The sequence below is a fragment of the Impatiens glandulifera genome, chromosome 8 (genome assembly GCF_907164915.1).
Source record: "Impatiens glandulifera chromosome 8, dImpGla2.1, whole genome shotgun sequence".
Lineage (NCBI taxonomy): Eukaryota > Viridiplantae > Streptophyta > Magnoliopsida > Ericales > Balsaminaceae > Impatiens > Impatiens glandulifera.
In genome coordinates, this window is record NC_061869.1 from 4,084,315 (window position 1) to 4,110,534 (window position 26,220).

A 26,220-nucleotide genomic window follows, 5' to 3' on the forward strand; every position below is an offset into this window, starting at 1 on the left:
AACAAAAATAAATGTACAATAAACAATTTCAAATAAAATTATGTATACAAAAATATTTAAAATATAGCTAAATGTATAGAGAATATTATACTTATTACCCAACAAATAAATTAAATATTCATACGATTAATTTAATTATTGAATTCAACGAAGATATATTTTTGACTATCGATTCTCTGAAATTCGGTAGTCAAAATCATGAATTCGCAAAAATTCAATAATTAAATTAATGATATTAATTTTTTGTTTATTTATTTTGAATTGCTACGTAAATAATAAATTAACTACGTTTTAAACCTACGAAATATTGTTTCTTATAATTTTAACAATAAGGAAGTTCCAATTACCTTCCATAAGATACCAAAATTGACCCCAAGTTACTTTCCATAAGATATCTTAAAGAAACCCCAAATTATAAGGTTTAAAAAATAAAAACAAAAACAAAAAAAAACAGACATATTTATCGTTTCCAAGAATTTCCTTAACATATTATTTGAATATACAAACTCATAAAATCGATAATGAATACAAAATGATAAAAAAAAAATACTATCATCTATTGAGCTTGCCTGTGGGCTTCATGATAATTTGGGCCTTTAATCGTATTTGCAGTCTTGGGCTTCAGTAAAACTTGAAGACCCATTTACATCCAGTTCAATTCAGTTCAGTTCATCACCGGCCAATTATAGTGATTAAGAAAAATCATTAGTCGGAAGAACAATTTGACCGGAAATCTATGGCGTCGGAATCGGAGCAGAAATCCGCCACAATCATCGACGGAAAAGCTATAGCTCAGACCATAAGAAATGAAATCGCATCGGAAGTCTCCATCCTCTCTCAGAAATACGGCAAAGTCACTTTCTTCTTTCTTCTTTCTTCTACTGTTCCATTTCAATGTTTAATCACATTTTCCCCTACTTAGATTCGTTTATAAGTAATTCTAAACATCATTTTCCGCTTTTGATCCAAATTCTAGTAGATTTCAATACTTAGGTTTTCGCCAAGATCTAACAGGTATTCTGCAAGTTGCAGTTTCAATTTCTACATAATTTACACGAATGAAGCATGCAATACTTTGGTTAGTTGTTTGAGATTGAATTTATGAACCGGAAAAAGCTAATTTGATACCATAGTTGCTGAATTTTTGTATTGGTTGAGATTTCTTAACGATTGGATTAAAGGTTGAATCGAATTTGAAGCTTATTAATCCAATTTTAAAATGATTGATGATATTTCAGGTTCCAGGACTAGCTGTAGTCATTGTAGGAAACAGGAAAGACTCGCAGAGTTATGTGAGTATGAAGAGGAAAGCTTGTGCTGAAGTCGGGATCAAATCCTTTGACGTGGATCTTCCCGAGCAAGTGTCTGAATCGGAGTTGATTGCTCGAGTCCACGAACTAAATGCACAACAAGATATACATGGTTGTTCTTTAATCTGTGAATACTGATCTCGTGAATCATTTATTAATGGCTTTGTTATCAAACTAGGTCATTGAATTTCAAATGATGCATATGGATGCAGGTATACTAGTTCAGCTTCCATTGCCAAAACATATAAATGAAGAGAAAATTCTTGGAGAAATCAGCATTGAAAAGGATGTAGATGGTTTTCATCCTCTCAACATTGGTAAACTTGCAATGAAAGGAAGAAATCCTCTTTTCCTTCCTTGCACCCCCAAGGTAATAAACTAAATTTCGGGTTTGTATATAGTTAGTTGTCTGGTAGTTTAGATTGAAGTTGGGAAATGATTATTATTCTCTTGAACAGGGATGTATTGAACTTCTAAGAAGAAGTGGCATTACTATGAAAGGAAAGAAGGCAGTTGTAGTTGGTAGAAGCAATATTGTCGGTTTGCCAGTCTCATTACTACTTCTTAAAGAAGATGCTACAGTCACCATGGTTCACTCGCATACTATAGATCCTGAAAACATTATCCGTGAATCAGACATTGTTATTGCTGCAGCAGGTCAGGCAGCGATGGTAAGTAAAATGAGTATATGCTTCTTCATATCCTGAGGCAGGTAACTGATTTATTGTGAAATTGTAGATAAAGGGAAGCTGGATAAAACCGGGGGCAGCAGTTATCGATGTTGGAACAAATGCAGTTGATGATCCAACAAGAAAAACTGGGTATAGGCTGGTGGGTGATGTAGACTTCAAAGAAGCAAGCAAAGTTGCAGGATTTATAACTCCAGTTCCAGGAGGAGTTGGACCAATGACAGTTGCAATGCTACTAAAGAATACTCTTGATGGAGCCAAGAAAACCTTCGAGCAGTAGGTAAACTTGTAACCCTAAAAGCTGCTTTCACTTCTTAATGCGCTCGGTTTCACTTCTAAACACTAAGATTGTTGTGTAGAACTATAATAAGTTTCTTTTCTTTGGTGCAAAATAAAATCGGGTTAAGTTTTCTTTTTATATGGTCAATAGATTTTGGTTATTGAATCATATGATCCCTAGATTACTGGTTTTCAAAACTTGTATTTACCCTAAAAAAACCGAGCTCTTAGTCTCTGCTAAGATCCGGGAAATATTCAGATTGGGACTCAAAGTTCAAACAAATCCCAATATGAATGAGCCACACTATATAATAATAGAGTAATTTCAACTTTATTACAAATTATTCATTTTCAAACATAACTGCTTCAATTTTATTTCATTACATTACATTAGGCTCTTTCCAACCACACAAATATAAGCTCTTCTGAATTCGTGCACGATATTGCTTTTGTCGATTAGGCGTCATCATAGATAAATCATCTTCAATGCATCTTCCCACATCAAGGCTAAAATGGTCTTTAACTCCATTAACCGGCGAATTCATATCATGTTCGTGTAGAGATCGCTTGTCAAGCCAGGCAATTATATCAAAGAACACGATGTCCACATTTTTATCTGGCTCGCCGGATGTCAAGCCATGCCACATTCCTGGATAGAGCTTCATGGTCTTGTCAGCACTGCTGGCTCGTTCGAATAATGCCTTGCTCACTTCTGGGTCAGTCACCTTGTCGGATTCACCATGCAACACTAAGAAAGGCATCGTGATCTAACATAGAATGCACGACAAATGATACAGGATTAAACGATTTTCACGAAAATTAAATCAATACGAAGTTACTAACCTCGCTCAAGGTATTCTCGAGATGCATGCTAGTTCTTAGCAACTCCAATGCCGTCTTTAGTCTAGGTTTGTCTTGATATATCATTTTGTTACTTCGAACCTATTAATGTCCAATTAAATTGAATGGTTAATTTAGTTTGATTAGTTAAAAAGAATAACAAAAATAAATGTTACCAATTCACGTTTAATCGAGTCCTTAAATGCAGCATCGATGACGTCTTTAGAGGGAACAATCTTCCATTTGGGTATGATATCTTCTACCTTAGTCAAGATATTCACGACCACGGGATGTGGTTTGACCTTCTCCGATATCTATCACAAAATAATATGTTTTATCGAGAGTCTATGTCAATTGTTAATTCACAAAACGTTACCAATTACCTTACACATGGGCGCAACAAGAACCGCGCCATTCCAAAAACTCGGGTCCTTCCTATGAATAAGTAGAGCCACGGCCCCTCCCATTGACTCGCCGTACAAGAACCTCTTCTTCTCCTTATACTCTTCTAGTCCTAATAAACTTATATAAATCAATATTTGAACTAGATATATAACATAAAAAAAAATTGTTTTCAAATAAAATTATGACAATTTTCTGGTTCAAGAAGTTGTTTTCAAATTGGATAGTTATATTTGTCAATTCAAGCAAAGGGTGATTGTGAATAATGTGCATTGTCCCTTTTTTTAACAACATAAAAATTAATGTGGCATTGTCATTAATGAATGTATTTAATTAGATGTTGATATATATAGAGACTAAAAGGGAGTAATTACCACATATGGACCCGAAAAATCGGGTACAATCTTCGACGACATTATTGAAGCTCTTGATGTAACATCGACGACCCGACGATTTTCCATGCCCCTCATAATCCAATCCAAACACACCATAACCAAAGCTAGCTAGTTTAATCCCACATTCTATCACCAAGAATTCAAATATTAAAAATATATTAATAAGCTTTTAAGTAATCACAAATATAGTCTCATAATTCATTATTAGAGCACATAAATTTATGAAAATAAAATATAATCACATTAGATTATTTTCTAATAAAATCAATTACTTATAAGCTGACTAATTATGTCATATAGGGAAATAATAATTAATAAAAGTTTAAGTCCCACCATATCTAACTATTCGGTCACCCAACCTGTAACAACCACCAACCATATATTATTAAAAATGTATAAGCCAATTATTATTATTTTTAAATAAAAGTTTATTATATAAAAGATTCTTAATCAAAGAAATTCAATTTAAAATATTTTAATTTAAAGCATAAACTAAATTTATTTTTAAGAAAATTAGTTTGAGTACTCGTGTATAAATTTTCATTTAAATCAGAAAATTCTTAATAAGAATATAACTCATAAATTTAGTTTTTTATTTTTATATAAAAGAAATATCATTCAATTCAAAATTTGGATGAATAAAAAAATAAAGTGTTTTTCAATAAAGTACAAAATTGGTAGATTTCCATTTCATTATACAACAGGAATGATGTCAGATCTTAGATAAATGGAAAATAAGTGGTTGTGAGATTTATTAAAAAACTTATTGTCCTTTTCCATTCAATTTAATTTCACCAAACAAAGTTCACATAGGTAAAAAAAAATCAAATCATTTAACATGTTTCAGCCTAAATTATTTCCTTTTAAAAAAAAAAAAAATTACATTAATTTTTACATAAATAGAATAGTAACAAAGTACAAATAAAAAAATAAATGTAGGTAAATTGAAAGACAAATATCATACAAATATAGTTAAAATTTATATAAATTTAAAATATTATATATTTCAGAAAATACAATATTTTCTTCAAAGGATAAAATTATTATAAATACATAAATTAAAACCTTAAGTTTATTTTGTATTGTAGTATTTTAAACTAAAAACAATATTACACTTCTTGTTAGGGTGATAATTTATTTACATTGGATATAAATAAAATGTCATCGGAGATATTTGCTACCAAGTTAATATGTTCCTATGTTCCCCTTTCACAAGGTGAGGGGTAATATGGTAAATAAATAAAATTCTCTTTCATAAAATTGAATGTATTTTATTTAATTATTTTTTAAAATTCAACCATAATAATATTACTTTGTCTCTAGTGTTATTAATTAGATCACTCCATTTATTAAATATATTAAAATATTATTTTAATATTATATATTCATTTTTTGAAAATTTTGTTTGAATTCAAAAATTTTAAATAATTTGTGTTAGTAAAAAAGTAACTATTTTGGGTTGGTATTTTAAAAAATTATATTTAAAATTAATAATTAATAATAGAGAGTATTTAATATTGAAAATGACATAAAACAAAGAAGAATATTGAAAATAAATAGTATATGTCATGTGACATTTCTAGTAGATTTAAAATCTAAAAATTCTCTATATACTATTGATTTGAAAGGATTCGAGATAAATAATATTTACCGGACAAATCCTAATTTTTTTTATTATAAAAAATCAAAATTCTAAAAAAAACTCACCTCAAGCTAATAGATATAACTTTTTATAACAATTTAATGAAAAAATAAAATTTGCTCAATTCAATTCAATTGAATTAAATTCTGATTGAAACCATAATAATGAATGGGTGTGCTTATTTTTCAAACATTTTAAAAATTATATTTGAATTTTGAAATTAAGAGAGAGATAGAGACTGGTAATTGTGACCTTGCCGGTGCGGTGAAGGAAGTAATTGAATAAGAAAGAGAATGAGAACATTTATTATTATTTTGTACCTTTCATGAAATTACTGCATTCCATTCCATAACCTGTTATGAAAAATAAAACATTTTTAACTTAATTAGCTAAATGCATCTTTTAATTAATTAATTAATTATAATTAAATGTAACAATACTAGAGAGAGAAAGAAAGAAAGAAAGAGAGACCATGGCATAGGAAAACCAGAGCTTTTGGTGGTGAAGAAGAAGATGGAAGCCATTTGCATGTAAAGAGCTTTACTCCCCTTTCATTCAAAATGTATTCCTGTCAAATTAACAATTAATAATTACATATCATCATCAAAACTTAATAATAATAATAACAATAACGTGGGTTGTCAAATTCATGATTAATAACCTCTTCATAAACATACTCCATATCTATCAGATCGGCCGGCCAAACAATCTGTTCACGGCGGCGGCGGCGGAGACGGCGGCGAAGGCGGCGGGGGAAGATGCGTTTATTTAGGTGGATGGATATATAGAGAGAGAGAAAGAAAAAGAGAAGTAGAAGATGAGAAAAAGAATAGAAAGACCTTATTAAGAGCTTGTTTGATTTTTGGTTTTTACTTAATATTTTTTTAATTTAATTATTATTTTATTCTTTAAATAAATGAGATTTAAAAAAAAAAAATAAATATAGAATAAAGGGTATTTTGGTAAATAAATGAAGTGATGAGATGAAATTAATGAAGTAAAATAATATAAAAAAATATTGAATTTTGTGTAATTTTTTTTGGAAAAAAAAAACTCAATATCCAACCAGAATTTAAGTGCTAGTTTGTTAAATCTTGGATTTTGTTGAGTTTATAGGAAATATTTGTTTGACGTCTTATTCTTGAATTATTTAAATAATATGGTTTATTCAAAAAATAATGATTCTTAATAATATGAAGGAGGATTTGATATTTTGGGTAAAAATTTAAAAATTATTAATATATAATGAGAAAATAAATATTTTTTTTAAAGTAAAATATATTTTAATATTTTGATTAATGAATTAAATGATATAATATAAAAGATAAAGAGTGAAATGATTCTGAATTATATTGAGTTATTTAAATAATTTAAATTCAATAAATTATTTAAAAAAATTAAATTACCAGTTTCAACCTTTCAATTTAGTAGATAGAAATATGAGAAAAAAATATTAAACAAGATGAAATGAGAATATATTTATATATATAACTAAAATAAAATAATAAAAAAGCAATATGAAATAATCTTGAGAGATCTAGATGAGTGTTGAATCATGAAAAAGACTTGACAGGTGGCGGTGGGGAGAGGAGGAGGGTGAGTTAGCTAGCTATAAATATTTGATCATTTTCTAATATTGACTTTCTCATCTCTCTTTTTATATTATATATATTTAATATATTTTAAACATTATTATATTTAAATTCTCATCCATATATATATAGATACATCATATTAAAATGACTTCCATTTTCAATGGCCTACCAATGAATTTATGTAACACAAATAGATGAAATCATTTTATATTCAAAATCTACGTTTTCAACCTTATATTTGCCAGAGACTCAAACCTTTTTATTATTTTTGCAAAGATATCACAAAATACACCTAATTAGGGCTTGGATCATTAGTTTTCCTTACTAAAAATATTCCAATAAAAATCTCAATTAAATAAGTCATCATCAAATAAGCTCTAAGTCATTTTAAAATGATTTTTTTTTATATATTTAAATGATAATATATATATATATATATATATATATTGAAATTGACATGACCATGTACGTAATAACTATATATGGGTATGGGGTGGTATAATTAACACGGCCCTATTAATTTCAACGAATAAATAAATAAATAAATAAACCGAAAAAACAAAAGAGATCTTGCATGAATTCAGTTGGGCCATAGATGGATATGGTGAATTATTTTTTTACTATAATTAATAATCACATTTGCTGCTGCTGTCGTGGCTAATTTCTATCCACTTCTACGGATATATATATATTAGATATACGTTATATATATTCATCAATGCCACATCATTGTAACGAACGGATCCAAACGACTAGTTTGATTGTAAAAGTATATCGTGTTAAATTTCGCTGCTAATAACACATTTTTTACTAGAGTTTAAACTCTGCATTTAACATTTGCACATGATGTTTGATTAACTTTATACTTAGTTAATTGATTTTAGTTTATTTTGATTTTAATTGCTAACATTTTGTGATATCTTTGATTTTTAACATATTATTTATATCTATACATAAACATCGAAAATCTTCGCACCATGCAAAGAACCTCTATCTTGAGACGTGCACGATGGGATTTTCAAGTATTCATTGTACCACTACCTAAATACAAATAATGTTTTATTAAAATATCTTTAGAAAAACCTAGATCCAACCAACCAGATATCCAAAAGTAGGTTGTACTTATTGGATACATTTCTATCCTCTAAAGAGTCGTCTAAATTCCCGGATCTAATTTGTGAAGTAAAAGGATGTCGCCCTTATCGTCGGTTTGATTGTTTTGTACATTATTAAAATGTTAAGCGGGATATACATAATAATTTAGAGAGTAAGGTAAATCGAGAGACAGACAAACAATCTAGTACTATTAAAAATCAAAGACTGTTTTCCATTTATTCAGATTTCGAACTAGCCAACCTTAGGTTGGTTGAGAAATGCTTATTTTCTATTTATCCTTAAAAGTAAGGCAAACAAAAGACGAAAATTTAATTATTTAATCGTTAGCTGGATAAATTTGATTCATTCGCATGTACGTTTGATGTGATTTAACTTATTAATCGCGGGATAAATTTGATTAAGCTGAATCCTATCAACGTACCTACCAAATAAGTTTGATTCAGTTAAATCTTGTCAAATGTACTGGCAAATCAAACTTACTCAGTATTAGCGATTAAATATGTTGAATCTTGTACAAATTGATTTTTTTTAATAACTTAGATTATTTTTAAAAAAATAATAATAATTTTGATTTTTTTTAAATAAAAATAAATATATAATAATAAAATAATAAATAATAACTTACGATAAAAAAAAATATTTTACCTAATTAGAATTAAATAATATTTAAATAATCAAAGTCCTTTAATCCGGTTAAAATATACATTTTTCTTTGTTTTTGACCACAGTGTTACAAATATTGATATTTAAATATTTAATGTTCACTTATCTTTTTCTTTTGTTTTTTCTTAAAAAACTGTCTGATTAATAATATTTTTAAATAGTTTTTTATATTTAAAATCAAAATACCTCTTATTTTACATTTTTCTACATTGAATGATAAATTAATTAATTTTAAATAATTAAATATAATTATAATATTTTAATGATAATAGAGTTATTAAATATACGAAGTAATTGACCAATAGTTGAGTTGATGTAAAAATCACTTAAAAATTCAAAAACACAAAATAAAAAAAATAAAAATAAAGAGGCATAAGAGTTCGTTTGATCTTTGGAGTTAATAATTATTATTTTAATTATCAAATTATATAATTTATCAATAAAAATATTAAATTACAATTACTTATTTTTATTAAATTTATATTAAAAAAATTTAAATATATATATTTTTTATCAAAATAATATTTTTTTAAATAGAACTTACAAAAATTCTAAAAAATCCAAAATCAAACTAGCTATAAATATTTAAGAATAAACTTAATCACTAAATGTGATTTATTTAATAAAAAAATATAAGATATTTTAATTTATTAATTAATTGATATAATTAATGAAGAGATGATAATATTTTTTAAAATAAATTATACCAAATAAATGGCTAAATAAATGCTCTGAATTTATTACTATATATGTCTATCATATATATAGCAATTTATTACAGCTAGGTGAAATACCTAATCGGTCAACCAAACATACGTACAATCACATACTTTATTTTTACATCTTTATTTATTTATTTTTGAATCACCTATATATAAATTTAGTAAATTTATGTATCTCATTGTTAAACGTGTTTGTGTAAAAATCAGTCATAATAAAATTCATTGATTGTATAACATATGTTTAATAGGATAGATTGAGAAATTAATATATGAATTTCTAATCTCTCTTAAAACAATTTGATTTTTATGAAGTCATGACTTGATATATCATGCTAATCTCTAAAGATTAATTTCTGAATGTAGTATATTTATTAAAAATAATATTAGTTTGATTTAGTTTTGATTAATAAAGTACGTGTAAGTAACCTACCATAATTACAAATTAATTAAAATAATTAAATGGATGAATTTAGTGACAAGTGAGAGATTAATTTAAAAATTAGAGTTTGAGTGAATTTTAAATTGGTTGGGAAGTGAGTTTATTAAAGTTAAGAAAAAAATATGACATATATTTTGTCATTTTTTTTAAAATTAAATAAATAAATAATAAATTAAATCAAAAAAATAAAATTTTTATATTATGCCACATTTGTAAGATAAAAGTTATATATATATATATATATATCTATATATATATATATATATATATATATATATATATATATATATATATAGATATATATCGTTGGACATCCACCTAAAAGTGTTTGGCTCAAAAAAATTGGGTTGTTTTATCTCTGTTTAGAAAAATGTGAAAAAAATTTGGTTTCTTTAATTTTAGTTTTTTTTTTTTTTTTAATTTGAACTCATAATCTAATAATTTTTTTATATTTTTATTATGAACCATAATATTACACACTTTTATAACAAAAATATATATTTTTATAAAAAAAAACATTTTTTTTTATTAAATAAATTATTCTAACCTATGGTTTGTCGGGTTTATCTAATCGATCCCTTAGTAAATCCGTGACAATTAAATTAACCTATAGTTAATAATTGAACATCTTTCATGATTAAGCTTTTTAAAGATTGAACTAAAATAAATATTTTAAAACTATAAATAAAAATAATATAATTTTATTTTATTAAATTTCTATGTAGTTTACTATTATTATTAATATAAATTTATATTTTAGAAAGTTAGATTTTTCAAATAAAATTTGAAGTATATATTTAGGGTGAGAAGCAACCAATGGTTCCTTGCTTCCTTGGCGGCATGGAGAATTGTAGAAATGCGATCACAATCAAAGCTTATTTCTCAGGCACATCCGACGCTTAATCTAGTTCATCCAACCCCCGAAGTTTTTATCTGGAACACAATTATTCGATCTCATTTCCGTCATGGCGATCGATCACTACCCTCTGTCTCTGCTCCACTCTCCGCATTCCTTCGCATGCGTTTCCATGGCGTCAACCCAGATTTCTACACCTTCCCTTTCATTCTTCAATTATTTCAAATCCCCTCTTATCTCCATCTGGGTAAGTCCATTCACGCTCAGATTCATCACTTCGGCTTCGTCCGTAATCGATTCTGTCAGACGTCTCTCATCAACATGTATTCCAATTGTGGCGATATGTATCTCGCTAGAAAGCTATTTGACGAGATAAATCTCCCTGATTTGCCTTCTTGGAACTCGATTCTCACAGGTTATATTAGAATTGGTTTGGTTGATAATGCACGTAAGGTGTTCGACGAAATGCCTGAAAGAAATGTCGTGTCTTGGAGTTCTATGATAGATGGGTATAGTAGGTGTGGAGATTGTGAAAAGGCACTCCAATTGTTTAATTCTATGGAAGGATCGAAACCGAACGAATTCACCATGTCCTCGGTTCTCTCGGCTTGTGGTCAGCTCGGTAATTTGGACAAAGGAATGAACGCTCACGATTACATTAAGGAAAACGATATGGAAAACAATGTAATTGTCGCAACAGGTTTGATCGATATGTACGTGAAATGTGGGAGTATCGATAGAGCAAGAGACGTGTTTAATAAGTTAGGTCCAACCGAGGATGTAATGGCTTGGACCGCCTTCATCTCCGGTTTGGCTATACACGGCTGCAGCCATGAATGTCTTGAACAATTTAATAACATGTTGGTTCGAGAAGTAAGGCCTAATTCAGTTACGTTCGTTGGTTTGCTCTCCGCGTGTGCTCATGGAGGCTTAGTAAGCGAAGGAGAAGCGTATTTCGATAGGATGATGAACGAGTTCGGAATTAGTCCGAGGATTCAGCATTACGGTTGTATGGTTGATCTTTATAGCAGGGCAGGTTTGGTAAGAAGGGCGTGGGATTTGGTTCTATCGATGCCAATTGAACCGGATGTTCTTATATGGGGATCTCTTTTGAGTGGTTCGAGGACGCATTTTGACGTGGAAATGTGCGAGAAAGCAATTGGGAAACTAATCGAGTTAGAACCGATGAATAGTGGAGCTTACGTGCTTTTATCGAATGTGTATGTAAAAGCCGGGAGATGGAAAGATGTGAAAATTGTTCGCGACTTGATGAAGGCGAAGGGGGTGAAGAAAGTTCAAGGGTATAGTATGGTTGATATAGACGGGGTTAGGCATAGATTTGTTGTGGGCGATGAGTCCCATCCCGAGATTAGAGATGTTTATGTTAAGCTTGATGAGATTATGATGAAGTTGAAAATGGAGGGATATGTTGGGGATGTTAAGGAGGTGTTGCTTGATTTGGACGAGGAAGAAGGGAAGGAGATGGCATTGTGGAGACATAGTGAGAAATTGGCGGTTGCATTTGCGATTTTGAAAACGGGGGAGGGTGAGTCGATTCGTGTGATGAAGAATCTTAGGATTTGTAGCGATTGTCATGTTGCGATGAAGATGATTTCGAGGGTATTTAATAGGGAGATTATTGTTAGGGATTGTAATAGGTTTCATCGATTTTGTAACGGTATTTGTTCTTGTAACGATTTTTGGTGACCATTTCTATATGGTTTGATGTTTGAAATGTGTTCTCACATTTAGATACATGGTTTAGATCGAAAATTATCTTGGTTCACGGCGTCATCAAATTTGTGTTGGTCAGATATGTTTTAAAATTGGAAGTTGTTTCATATTTATTCATTTGGGTTTGGATGAAAAGTAGTTATATGTTCAAATTATGGGACCTAAAATTTATTAGTCATCACTATTAATTATTTATTAATAAAACTAGTATGAAAATGCACCTAATATATATATATATATATATATATATATATATATATATATATATATATATATATATATATATATATATATATATATATATATATATATATATATATATAAATTATTTATTTATAAATATATTATTTAAATCTAATTAATTTAACATTGATTTTAGTTTATAAAATTTAGTTTAATTTTAAATTTAATATTAACATATATTTTATTCTCTGGGCACCACCACTTAACTCATTAATTTTAACTCATTAATTGATATTATATTGAGATTCACATTTTTTCATATATTTTTTTTATTTCTTCAGCAAATCACCCACCAATTTTAGTCGACTTTAATTGATGACACATTTCTTATTTCTCGTCAAACTCAACCACTAACCCCCAATTGACCATCATCTTGTAACTCACACTTTTTCATATAACTCTTTATCATCTCGACAAACCACCCACTAAATCTAATCTTTAAATTCATACTTTTTCATATGTCTCTTTATCCCTCGACAATCACTCATCAATCTAATTCGACATCTCTTTTACTCTCATTTTAACAAATCAACAAATAATCTCAATTGATCACAAGCCTCATATCCAACGTCAAATAAACCATTAACCACCACCCGACCTTCATCACGTGACCTCACACTTTCAAATGCTCGTCAAACCAACCACTAATTTCGACATCACACTTGACAAACACCCACCACCCGACCTCCATCTTGTGACCTCACTCTTTCCAATGCTCGTCAAACCAACAACTAATTCTGAACTCACACTCAACAAACTACCAACCACTCGACCTCCATTTCGTGACCTCACACTTTCAAATGCTCGTCAAACCAACCACTAATTCCGACCTCACACTCGATAAACCACCCACCACCTTACCTCACACTCTTTATCACATCGGCAAACCACCCACTAACCCTAATCTTGTGACTCACACTTTTTTATATGTCTCTTTATCCGTTGACAAACCATTCACCAATTTTATTCGACCTCACTTTTACTCCCACTTCAACAAATCCACAAACAATCCCAATTGATCACAGACCTCTTATCCAACGTCAAACTAACCATTAACCACCATCCGACCTTCATCTCGTGACCTCACACTTTCAAATACTCGTTAAACCAATCATTAATTCCGACCTCACACTCGACAAACTACCCACCATCCAACCTACTACAATTTCTAACATCACACTCGAAAAACCACCCACCACCCGACCTCTATCTTGTGATCTCACACTTTTAAATGTTCGACAAATCAACCACTAATTCCGACCTTACACTCGACAAATCACCCACTACCTGACCTCCATCTCGTGACCTCATACTTTTAAATGCTCGTCAAATCAACCACTAATTCCGACCTCACACTCGACAAACCACCCACCACATGATTTCTATCTCGTGACCTCATACTTTTAAATGCACGCCAAACCAACCAGTAAGTTCGACCTCACACTCAACAAACCATCCACTTTCAAATGCTCATTAAACAACCATTAATTTTGATCTCACACTTGATAAACCACCCACCACCCGACCTCCATCTCGTGACCTCACACTTTTAAATGTTTGTTAAACCAACCACTAATTGCGGCCTCACACTCGACAAACCACCCACCACTCGACCTCTATCTCGTAACCTCATACTTTTAAATGTTCGTCAGACCAACAACTAATTCCGACCTCACACTTTCAGATGGCTCATATCATTTGTTTAAACTTGCGCCACCACATATTATAGTGAATAATGCATTTTTTCTCGTGACCTTACACTTTCAAATGCTCGCCAAACCAACAACTAATTCTGACCTCACACTTTCAGATGCCTCGTATCATTTGTTTAAACTTGTACCACCATATATTATAGTGATGAATGCATTTTTGAAAACTAAATTTACATGTTTTGGTATTTAAACTCTAGTTTTAAGCATTAAATATGAACACTTTAACCACTAGACCACCTAAGATTGTTGAAATAATTTTATTATTTTGTGTATGTATATATATTTTGTATTTAATATTTATTATCAATTAGTTAATTTTTTAATCAAAAAATTATTTATACTATTAAAGAAAATAATATATATATATATATGATGAGAGAAAAAATGTATAATAAAAGATAAATGTATTTATGTAAAATTAATGATTAAAAATAATATAATATATGGGAGAAGAATGTCAATTTTACACACCAAGTTGTAAGAAGGTGTCAAATTTACTCATTAAGTATCAAAATTCTATTTATATATACTAACTTGACAAAAAGTGTCAAATTTATTTAAAATAACGAAAAAGTTATACGGAGTTAAATTTTTTGCCACATTTAATATCCACCTAATTTTTATTTTTTTTAATTTACATTACTTTAATTCTTTTTCATTCAAACAAAACATTCAAATTTTTCTTTATCAAATTGTTCTCTCTCTTTATCCATTAACTCATCATTTTCTTTTAACTATTCATCTTCATCTCTTCATCTTTAATATGAGTAAGTATTATGAAATAAAAAGCTAAAATTCATAGCATGTGGGATCCCATTAATGCCATGGAAGAATTTTAACCAACCATTAATCATATGTGATGAAGAACCGTTGATATCTTTGGAATCAACTCCGTTTGAAAGCCTAGATCAGAATTTCATTTTTCTATTTTTCGACGGTACACTACGGAGGGCCCCACCTTTTGTCCGGTACCTTCTACAAGTCTTGCAGAAATGTCTCGGCTGCGCGAGGCTGTAGTTGTTGTAGTAACAGAATTTCGTGTTGGGAGAATCGCATCTCGAACACTTCATCGGTTGTTCCTCCACCTTCACCGCCGTCATAATTTTTCAACCACCTGGTTGTTCTTCCGTCACAATATTATTATCTGACTTCGACATGACTGGTTCTTTAATTTTCTGGAAAAAGTTGAGAAAGAAAACATCTTTATAGATGATTAATTCATTATTTCATAATTTAATCTTCATTACAATAACTCATACTCTATCAAATCAATTTTAATTACAACTATAACCTAAACAAAAATAGACAATCAAAGCTATAAAAATTGTGTTCGTGAATATTATAGAGATTTCAAAAAAAAAACAGACTACTCATATTAGAGATGAAGAAGAACCGTTAAAATGAAGAGTTGGGGGTAAAGAGAGAAAAAGAAAAAAATTGGATGTTTTGTTTGAATGAAAAAAAATTAAAGTAATGTAAATTAAAAATAAATAAAAAATAGGTGGATATTATATGTGGCAAATTTTTTAACTCCGTTTAACTTTTTCGTTATTTTAAATAAATTTGACACTTTTGACAAATTAGTATATATAAATAAAATTTTGATACTTAATGAGTAAATTTACACCTTCTTACAACTTGGTGTGTAAAATTGATATTCTTCTCTATAATATATATGGTAAGGTAACTACATTTAATATATATATTATATATAAATTATTAATATTTTTTTATGATTAGTGAGAATATATATATATAATAAAATAATTTTATTATTTTGTGTATGTAAATATATTTTGTATTTAATATTTATTATCAATCTATTAATTTTTATATTAATAAAAAATTATTTATACTAATAATAACGAAAATAATATATATATATATATATATAATAAAAGATAAAAATGTATTTATATAAAATTAATAATTAAAAATAATATAATATATATATAAGGTGACTATATTTAATATATATATATAGATAAAATATATTTATAATAAAAAAATTGCTATCTTTAAAATCTAAATTTAGATGTTTGGGGATTCAAATAGGTCTTACGAAAGAAATGTGAACACTTTAACCGCTAAATCATTTGAAATTGTTAAAATAATTTTATTATTTTGTGTGTATATATTTTATTTGGAGAGAAAAAATAATTATTAAAAAAAATGATGACGTGTAATCTGATGTCGGTTAACTTTAAACATCATTATATATATATAGAGGAGTGATAGAGAGAGAGAATTTTGTGAGAGAATTTGGTGAGAGAATGACTTGACATCACCTCTTCATTGATTGGAAAATGTAAAAGTGGGAGGAAAGAGAGAAAATAGAGAAATTATTTAATTTTTTAAGCGAATAAGATTATGTCAATTCCCTCACCAAATTCCATCGCCTAATCATTTCTCATATATTATATATATATATATATATATATATATATTATATAATTGATAAAAAATAATAATAATTACAGTTTTATAATCTATGTAAATTAGATTCTCTCCTAAAATAATAATAATTATTTTTGTCTTAATATATTTTTTTCTCTCATATATATATATATATAATTTCTTTCTCTTAATTAATTTTTTTATAATTTTTTTATTAGGTATATATACTGTATCTTTTAATTTTTCACTCTTATCATATACATATTTATTTATTTTTATAAATAAGTATAAATAATATATATATATATATATATATATATATATAATAACGTTTAATTCATAAATTGAATTTAGAGGTAAGATATAGTCCATGAGTGATAATTTGGGTTAATTTCAGGTTGGTGGGTGGGTTCAGGTTGACATGTTAACGGGTTGAACGCTATTATCTTAAACCTGATAGGTTTAGATTTCGGATCAAAATTTATAACCTGAACCTAACCTATTTATTTGTGATTGATCCGATTTACCTAACTCAACTCAAACAAACTCGATATAATTAATTCAAATATCTTTGTTTTAAATTAAAATGACATAAACACAAAACAAAAATAAAACCAAATAAAAAACTCATTTATAAAAAAAATTACAAAAGAAAATGAGTAAGTAAATCGGAAATAATAACATAAAACTAACAAAAGAAACTTGTAAACGGGTTATTGGGTCTACTTTGGGTCATTTAAGGTCAACCCGATTTTGACCTATTTATTTATCAAATTAAATAGATCGACCTCATGATCATAATCCAATTTTTTCGTGTTCAATCCGAATTGTGTTTTTGTGTCCAAAATTGTATGCTTCTAAGTTACCCTCTCTCTTATAATTAAATTTTAATAAATTCTATATTTTATAAATGATTTTTTTTTTTAACTTTTCGATCAAGAGATACTGGCATATGGCCAACAGGGAGGGTCTCCTCTTATTTACATGTAAAAAGGTAATTACCTATGATTCGAAATATTGGTCTTAAATATTAGTGCCACCAATATCTAATCCACACAATTCTCCCATTATTTTGGTGTCCAGTCAGGAGTTTAAATTTTCATCAATCAGAAGCTCAAAACCTATAACCTATATTTTAATACCGGAGTTGAGAACTTTTCTAAAAAAATGTACATATTAAGTTAGAGTTATGTATTTTTGTGTTTGAGTTGAAATCAGATAGATCCTTTCCGTTTAACATGATTAATAAACACATCAAAATCGGGTTATCTAAAATAGACCTCTCAACTTGTTTATAATTTTTTATTTTTAGATTTTGTGTTATCCCTTTCATACTCACTAATCTATTTTTTTTTGTAATTTTTTTTGACAATTTTTTTATTTAACTCTATTATTCTGTTGAGTTCATGTCATTTTAATACGAATAGAATATGATATTATTATATATGATGAGTGGTCAATCGGTATATGGGTTAATTAAAAATGAACTTTTTTATGGTTAATTATGACTTTAAATATTTAAAATTTGAGATATAAATAATATTGAGATAAATGAGAGGATTAATTAGAATTTTAATTTATATTATTTAAGTCTATAAATGATGAGTAATGATAGGTAACACTTAACTTAACAGTTGTGTATTTGAAATTTTCTATTTTATGATCTCCTTCTTTCTTTGACTTATTGAAATTTTTTTTATATATAAATATATTGTCTTTAATTATTAATATTTACAAATAATAGTATTATTATATTTTTTATTAAATATATATTTATATAACTAACTTAGGGTTTGGGGTATATAATTTAAAGTTTAAAGTGTATGGTATAAAGTTTATGGTTTAGAATTTTTATATGAATATATATTTATATAATTAATTTAGAATTTAGGGTATTTTTAATTATTAATATTTGTAAAAATAATATTATTAATTTATTATATTTGTTTTTATGAATATATATTTATGTAATTAATTTAGAGGTAGGATATATGATTTATGGTTTAAGATTTAGGATATAAAGTTTAGGGTTTAGAGTTTTTTAAATGAATATATATTTATATAATTAGTTTAGAGTTTAGAATATATAATTTATGATTTAAAGTTTAAAGTATAAAACTTATTCTTGTAATTTTTGTGGTAATGTTTGATGAAATTGTTACTGCTTCACATTTGTATGAATTTTGTTATTATTATATTTTATTATTCCATCACAATATTTGAATAAATTTTATTATTGTAATAATTTATTTTTATTCAAAAATTTAATTATGAAGTTAAACATTGTTATAGTATTATTTGTAATTTTTGAGTTATTTTTATGGGAGTAATGAAAGTGAGAAAAGATAGAAAGGAATGAAGAATATACAATAATAGTGATTTTTTATTCTTTTATTTTTTTTTATTTTTTTTCTAACATAAATTTAGGGAAAATAAAAATAAAAAATATGAATAAGATTTAGCGTTTAAGAAAAAAAATGAAGGTTTAAGGAGGATAAAATTTATTAATAAGATTTAGAGATTAATTAGATAAAATAATAAATATTATTAAAATTAGAATTTAAGAAAAAAAAAATACTAGGTCAAGAAAGAGGAGGGAAGAGAGAGCAGGAGAAAAAGAAGAGGGAAATAAAAATTCAAATTCGCTAACGCTCTAGATTAGCGTTACTTATATTTACTTATAAATTATAAGCCAAATGCTCAATTCAAATATAAATCTGTAATTTCTTGATAATTTGAGTTTCTTAGTAGTAAAGCTTGATTTGCATAAATGAATAAGGAGAGAAAACGTCCACGATCATCACGCTTGTCTGTGGTATCGTATGCGGTGGAAGAAAAAGAAGAAACATCACGTTTGTCTGTGGTATCGTATGAGGTGGAAGAAAAAGAAGAAACGAGAGGGATTAAAAGAGAAGAAGGAGCAACAACAAAGAAGAAACAGAGACATGAAGAAGTTGAGAAAAATTATAGGTCTGAAACATTGTTTGATTTTCTTAACAACATAATAACTTTCGATGAAGCTGATGAAATGAATCTCTCATCGGAGCCATTGATGAATGACCAAGTTAGTCTTTGCACTTACAATCAGACGAACATGGTTGCATCAGGCATTCGTCAAGATTCACTCAAAAAGCTAAATCCTTAATCAAAACAAATGTTATGTATTTTTATTTTAGTTCCTATTTAATAGGACTATTTGTTTTGACTCCTTCCTTTATTTTCCTAAACTTTTTAAAGGAGAAAATATATTTTTTATTGATCTTACAAAAAATACTTATTATGAAAATTCACTTGTTAATCGGTTGTATCATTTAGAAGTTTAAAAGAGATTGAGAATTAACAGATTATGCTTCATCTACATTGTATAGCTCTCCTATTAATTTTATAAGTTTCTATTTGAGCATTCTATTTTCAAGTCCCCTATCAATTCTCAATTTGCTTGATTGGATCCTAATCATGCTTTCTTGAGAGGTCTAAATAGTAGCCGATCAAATCCATTCGAGTAATAAGCTTTTTGGTTCTAGCCATTTGTGTAGGCCAATCATTAAAGGAGAAAAAAAAAAACCATTTTCAAATTTTATTCTTCTTTCTTGCTTGTTCTATATTGGTTTTAGACTTTTTTGGGATTTAAAAAATACTTTGTTTGATAAAAAAAATAGATTATTTGGATTTTTAATTTGTTAAAATATTATAATATTTTTTATTTCAAATTTAAATATTTTAAAAATAAAATTTATATATAAATTATAACATGAAAAATGATAATTGTAAATAAAATATTTTTGAAAATAAGAATTCCAGAGATTATAAAAGGTAGAATTATCATAATGGGATATTTTTTAAGAATAATTGTGATTTTAAAAATCTTCTTTCAACGGTACATTCCTATTTTATTTATAAATGTCACTTGTACGTTTTAAATCGTTAATTTTATATAACTTTAACTATAAAAAAAAACTTCAAATTGTTTTTATGGCTAGAATAATACTGATGTAATAAAGAGATAATTTATAAAACTATATAAAAATTGAAAAAATAAAAGACATACATGAAATGAGTTCTAAGATCTATGTCCGGACTATTCCTATTGGAATTTGTTGATTATCCATATATTGTCTTATTTGTTATTTTACTAGTGTGTAGATAGTATGAGATTAAAAATATTCACCTTCCTTACCTTAAATATACTTTGATATTATTTTATTTTTGTTATTATTATTATTACTATATTTATTGTTGGGTTATTTCGTCAGGATTAATGTTATTGTTGTCTACAAATAAAAATTAAGCTTTATTTCTCATTAATTAACAATTTATTAACACTAATACTATGTACCAATGTACGTGAAATGTGGAGTATCCATAGAGCAAGAGACGCGTTCAATAAATTAAGTCCATTTATAATAAAACACGCTTAGTAAACTAAATTCATTTTATAATAAGTATGGGTTTTTTTTAAATTTATTAATCATCACTATTAATTGTTTTATTAATAAAATATAATTAATAAAAAAAATAATTACAGTTTTATAATAAAACACGCTTAGTAAACTAAATTCTCTCATACAATAATAATTATTTTTTCTTTCTTTTTTAATTTTTTATTTATTTTCTCTCATTATATATAATTATTTTATGTCTCTTAATTATTATTTTTCTCTCTTATATATATATATTATTTTTCATTACCTAATTACTCTTTCTTAATTAATTTTTATTTTTATTTTTCACTCATAATAATATAAATATATTTTTCCCTGGTTATATATATATATATATATATATATATATAATTTTTCTTTCCTAATTAGTTTTTTAATTTTTTTTTATCATTTATATATTATATATTTTCTAATTATCTTTTTCTTAATTAGTTATTTTATATTTTTGTATATGTATATATATTATATCTTTTCTAATTTTTTATTTTATTTTTCTTTATCATGATATACATATTTATTTATTTATTATAAATATATATATAATAATAATAACTTTTAATTCATGAATTGAATTTAGAGGTAAATTATTAAATTATGTACACTCTCTACTATAATTAATTTATTATTTTTAATTATTATTATTATTATTTATTTATATATTTTTTATCATTTATTTAATATAAATATATTTTATATATTATTATAAATATTTATAGATTTTAATATTATATATTTTTAATAAAATCTATTATTTTAATTATTAAAAAACTAATATATATATATATATATATATATATATATATATATATATATATATATATATATATATATAATTATGCTTAAAGTAATAAATAAGTCAAATTATATTAATTAGTTTTAATATATTTTTCTATTCTAATATTATTTGTTGTACTGGAATTCACTTATTAATTAGTTGTTATTAAATATTATTATTGTTGGGTTATTTCCCCTCATTAATATTATTGTTTTTTAGAAGATAAAAGATTTAAACTTTATCTTTCATTAATTAATAATTTATCAACACTACAAATTAATTAACACTCTTAATATATAATATAAATGGATTTATTATTCATCTTTCACTAATTAATTAAAATAATATATAAATAGTTTTTAATTTTTAATAAACTCTATAATTTATAAATGATTTTTTATTTTAACTTTTTATCAAGAGATACTAACAAATGACCATCGGATTAGGGAGGGTCTCTTCTTATTCACATGTCAAAAGGTAAGCTTCTATTTCGAAATATTTGTGCCACCAATATCTGACCCCAACACAAAAACATAAAACATGTTTCTCCCATTATTTTGAAATTTCCACCAAGAGAAGCTCAAAACCAATAACCTACCTAAGGAGTTGAGAACCTTTCTATTGATAAAAAAAAATGGTCCTCAATTTCAACTATTTGAATCCTTAAAATTTGATTTCGTGTTGAAATCAGATTGACATGTTTAATCGGATTAATAAACATGTCAGAATCGTCAAAATCGGGTTGACTTGATATTATCTAAAATACACCCATCAACCGGTTCATAATTTTGTTTTTTAGGTTTTGTGTTTACCCTTTCATACTCACTCATTCATTTTTTTTATAAGATTTTTTGTATACTGAATTTTTGTTATTTAACTCTATTATTATGTTGGGTTCAAGTCATTTTAATACAAAATAGAGTAACGTTATTAAATCAGGTTAGGTTCGAATTGAGTTAGGTCAATCGAGTCAATTGGGTCGAGTTTGAGTTAAATAAAATTAAAAAGTTGAAGATAATGATGATAAAATTGGGCTATGTCATTCTTTTTTGTTTAAAATTATGACTTTAAATATTTAAAATTTGATATATAAATAATATTGAGATAAATTGGAGGATTAATTAGAATTTTAGTTTATGTTATTTAATATAAATTATGATTAATGATTAACGTTTGGTTTGTATTTAAATTTTTCTATTTTATCCTCCCACTTCTTTCTTTCTTTGACTTATTAAAAAATTTGTTTTTCTTATTTTCATATAAATATATATTATATTTAATTATTAATATTTATAAATAATAATAATATTAATTTATTATATTTTATATATTAATATATATTGATATATAATTAGTTAGTTCAGGGTATTTAGGCTTTAGGGTATTTTTAATTATTAATATTTGTAAATAGCAATATTATTATATTTTTTAATATAAATATATATTTATATAATTAATTTAGAGTATATGATTTAAGGTTTAGGGTTTAAGATATTATACTTAGGATTTAAATTTTTTTATATGAATATATATTTAGTTTAGAATTTAAGGTATTTTAATTATTAATATTTGTAAATAATAATATTATTAATATATTATATTTTATATGAATATACATTTATATAATTAGTTTAATTTAGGGTGCAGGGTATATGATATATGGTTTAAGTTTTATGGTATAAAGCTTATGGTTTAAGATTTTTTTTTATATGAATATATATTTAATTATATAATAAGTTTATATTTTAGGGTATATAATGATTTAAAATTTAAAATTTAGGGTATAAGATAATTGTGATCAATGTTATGAAGCATGTCTATTAGATGTGTTTGCATAATTTATTACTTCTACACCCGTATGGATTTTATTATTATTATATTTATTATTCCAGTATATTTGAATAAATTTTATTATTGCAGTAATTTATTTTTATTCAAAAATATAATTATTAAGTTAAAGATTGCTACGATATTATTTGTAATTTTTAGTTATTTTTATAGGAGGAATAAAAGTAAGAAAAGATAAAAGGAAACAAGAAAATATATCAAAATAATGAATTTATTTCTTTTTAAATTTTTTAACATAGACTTAGGGAAAATAAAAAAATATTAATAAGATTTAGCGTTAAAAAAAATTAAAGTTAAAATTTAGGAATTAATTAGATAAAATAATAAATATTATTAAAATTAGAATTTAAGGGAAAAAACTAAGTCAAGAAAGAGGAGGGAAGAAAGAGGAGTGGAGAGAAATAAGAGGGAAATAAAAATTCAAATTCACTAACGCTCTAGATTAGAGATGCGTTACTCATATTTACTTATAAATTATAAGTCAAATGCTCAATTCAAATACAATTTTATAATTTCTTGATAATTTGGTCATCAATAGTAAAGTTTGATTTGCATAAATGAATAAGGAGAGAAAACGTCCACGATCACGTTTGTCTGTGGTATCGTATGCGGTGGAAGAAAAAGAAAAAAACGAGAGAGAGTAAACAAAAAGAAGGAGCAACAACGAAGAAGAAACAAAGACATGAAGAAGTTGAGAATAATTATAGGTCTGAAACATTGTTTGATTTTCTTAACAACATGATAACTTTCGATGAAACTGATGAAATGAATCTCTCATCGGAGCCATTGATGAATGACCAAGTTAGTCTTTGCACTTACAATCAGACGAACATGGTTGCATCAGGCAGTCCTCAAGATTCACTCAAAAAGCTAAATCCTTAATCATAACAAATGTTATGTATTTTTATTTTAGTTCCTATTTAATTAGGACTATTTGTTATGACTCCTTGATTTCTTTTCTTAAACTTTTAAAGGATAAAATATATTTTTTATTATAATATTAATCATCATAAATTCACTTTCAAATCAAGCTATATTGTTCAAATTATGTTTTTTTAATTTATTAGTCATCACTATTAATTTGTTTTATTAATAAAATATAATTGATAAAAATTAATAATAATTACAGTTTTATAATAGGGGTTGTAAACTAGATTCTCTCCTAAAATAATAATAATTATTATTTTTCTTAATATATATATTTTTCTCATATATATATATATTTTCTTTCCCTTAATTATTTTTTTTTAAAATTTTTTTGTTATCATGTATATATATATTATATCTTTTAATTTTTCTCTCTTATCATATACATATTTATTTATTTTTATAAATAAATATAAATATATATATAATAATAAGTTTAATTCATAAATTGAATTTAGAGGTAAGATACGGTCCAATTCATAAATTTAATTTAGAGGTAAGATACTATGTATGGTGAGAATTTGGGTCAGTTTTAGGTTAGTGGGTTCGTGTTGACATGTTAACGGGGTTGAACGATATTAACTTAAACCTGACATGTTTAGTAATTCGGATCAAAATCTCTAAACTTAACTTGTTTATTTGTGATTGACCTGAACCTAACCGTTTGACCCAATTTACCTATCTCAACTCGAACAAACCCTATATAATTAATTCAAATCTCTATATTTTAAATTAAAATGACATAAAACAAAAATAAAACTAAATTATAAATTCACTTAAAAAATATTTTACAAAAAAATAAATAAATAAGAGAATTAGAAAAATACATGACCATAACCCGATTTTTTTGTGTTCGTATTTTTGTTACCAAGATTGTATGCTCTAAGTTACCCTCCCTCTCTTATAATTAAATTTTAATAAATTCTATAATTTATAAATGATTTTTTATTTTATCTTTTCGATCTAGAGATACTGGCATATAGGGTCTCCTCTTATTTACATGTCAAAAGGTAATTACTTCTGTTTCGAAATATTGGTCTTAAATATTAGTGCCACCAAACCCAAACAAAACATGTTTCTCCCATTATTCTGATGTCCAGTCAGGTGTTTAAATTTTCACCAATCAGAAGCATCTATAACTTATATTTTAATAAGGACTTTTTAAAAAAGTGTGCATATTAGGTTAGAGTTATG

At 26.2% G+C, this 26,220-nt stretch overlaps 3 protein-coding genes across 3 annotated transcripts; 2 read left to right on the plus strand and 1 right to left on the minus strand.

The window, feature by feature from the left end:
• The first annotated feature begins 681 nt into the window (after nt 1–681).
• Nucleotides 682–2,414, plus strand: LOC124911449 (bifunctional protein FolD 2). Its single transcript, XM_047451932.1, has 5 exons — nt 682–853; nt 1,239–1,422; nt 1,523–1,680; nt 1,769–1,981; nt 2,049–2,414. Exons 1-5 carry the CDS (start codon nt 737–739, stop codon nt 2,277–2,279), a joined length of 903 nt encoding a protein of 300 aa, XP_047307888.1. The 5' UTR covers nt 682–736; the 3' UTR covers nt 2,280–2,414.
• A 172-nt stretch (nt 2,415–2,586) lies between these two features.
• LOC124911683 (caffeoylshikimate esterase-like) lies at nt 2,587–6,356 on the minus strand. Its single transcript, XM_047452192.1, has 8 exons — nt 6,219–6,356; nt 6,029–6,125; nt 5,878–5,910; nt 3,895–4,041; nt 3,502–3,632; nt 3,295–3,432; nt 3,122–3,220; nt 2,587–3,045 (listed from the first exon to the last, which is right to left on the minus strand). The coding sequence occupies exons 1-8, from the start codon at nt 6,237–6,239 to the stop codon at nt 2,659–2,661; spliced, it is 1,053 nt and encodes a 350-aa protein (XP_047308148.1). The 5' UTR covers nt 6,240–6,356; the 3' UTR covers nt 2,587–2,658.
• A 4,536-nt stretch (nt 6,357–10,892) lies between these two features.
• LOC124911681 (pentatricopeptide repeat-containing protein At3g62890) lies at nt 10,893–12,676 on the plus strand. Its single transcript, XM_047452191.1, has one exon. It carries the CDS (start codon nt 10,949–10,951, stop codon nt 12,653–12,655), a length of 1,707 nt encoding a protein of 568 aa, XP_047308147.1. The 5' UTR covers nt 10,893–10,948; the 3' UTR covers nt 12,656–12,676.
• The last annotated feature ends 13,544 nt before the right edge of the window (nt 12,677–26,220 follow it).

Coding starts and splice junctions, on each gene's coding strand:
- LOC124911449 (XM_047451932.1), top strand. CDS start 737: ATGGCGTCGGAATCGGAGCAGAAATCCGCCACAATCATCGACGGAAAA. Junction 1,681..1,768: donor TCCTTCCTTGCACCCCCAAG/GTAATAAACTAA, acceptor TCTCTTGAACAG/GGATGTATTGAACTTCTAAG. Junction 1,982..2,048: donor CAGCAGGTCAGGCAGCGATG/GTAAGTAAAATG, acceptor GTGAAATTGTAG/ATAAAGGGAAGCTGGATAAA.
- LOC124911683 (XM_047452192.1), bottom strand. CDS start 6,239: ATGGAGTATGTTTATGAAGAG. Junction 4,042..5,877: donor ATGCAGTAATTTCATGAAAG/GTACAAAATAAT, acceptor TCTTGGTGATAG/AATGTGGGATTAAACTAGCT. Junction 3,633..3,894: donor ATTTTTCGGGTCCATATGTG/GTAATTACTCCC, acceptor TAAGTTTATTAG/GACTAGAAGAGTATAAGGAG.
- LOC124911681 (XM_047452191.1), top strand. CDS start 10,949: ATGCGATCACAATCAAAGCTTATTTCTCAGGCACATCCGACGCTTAAT.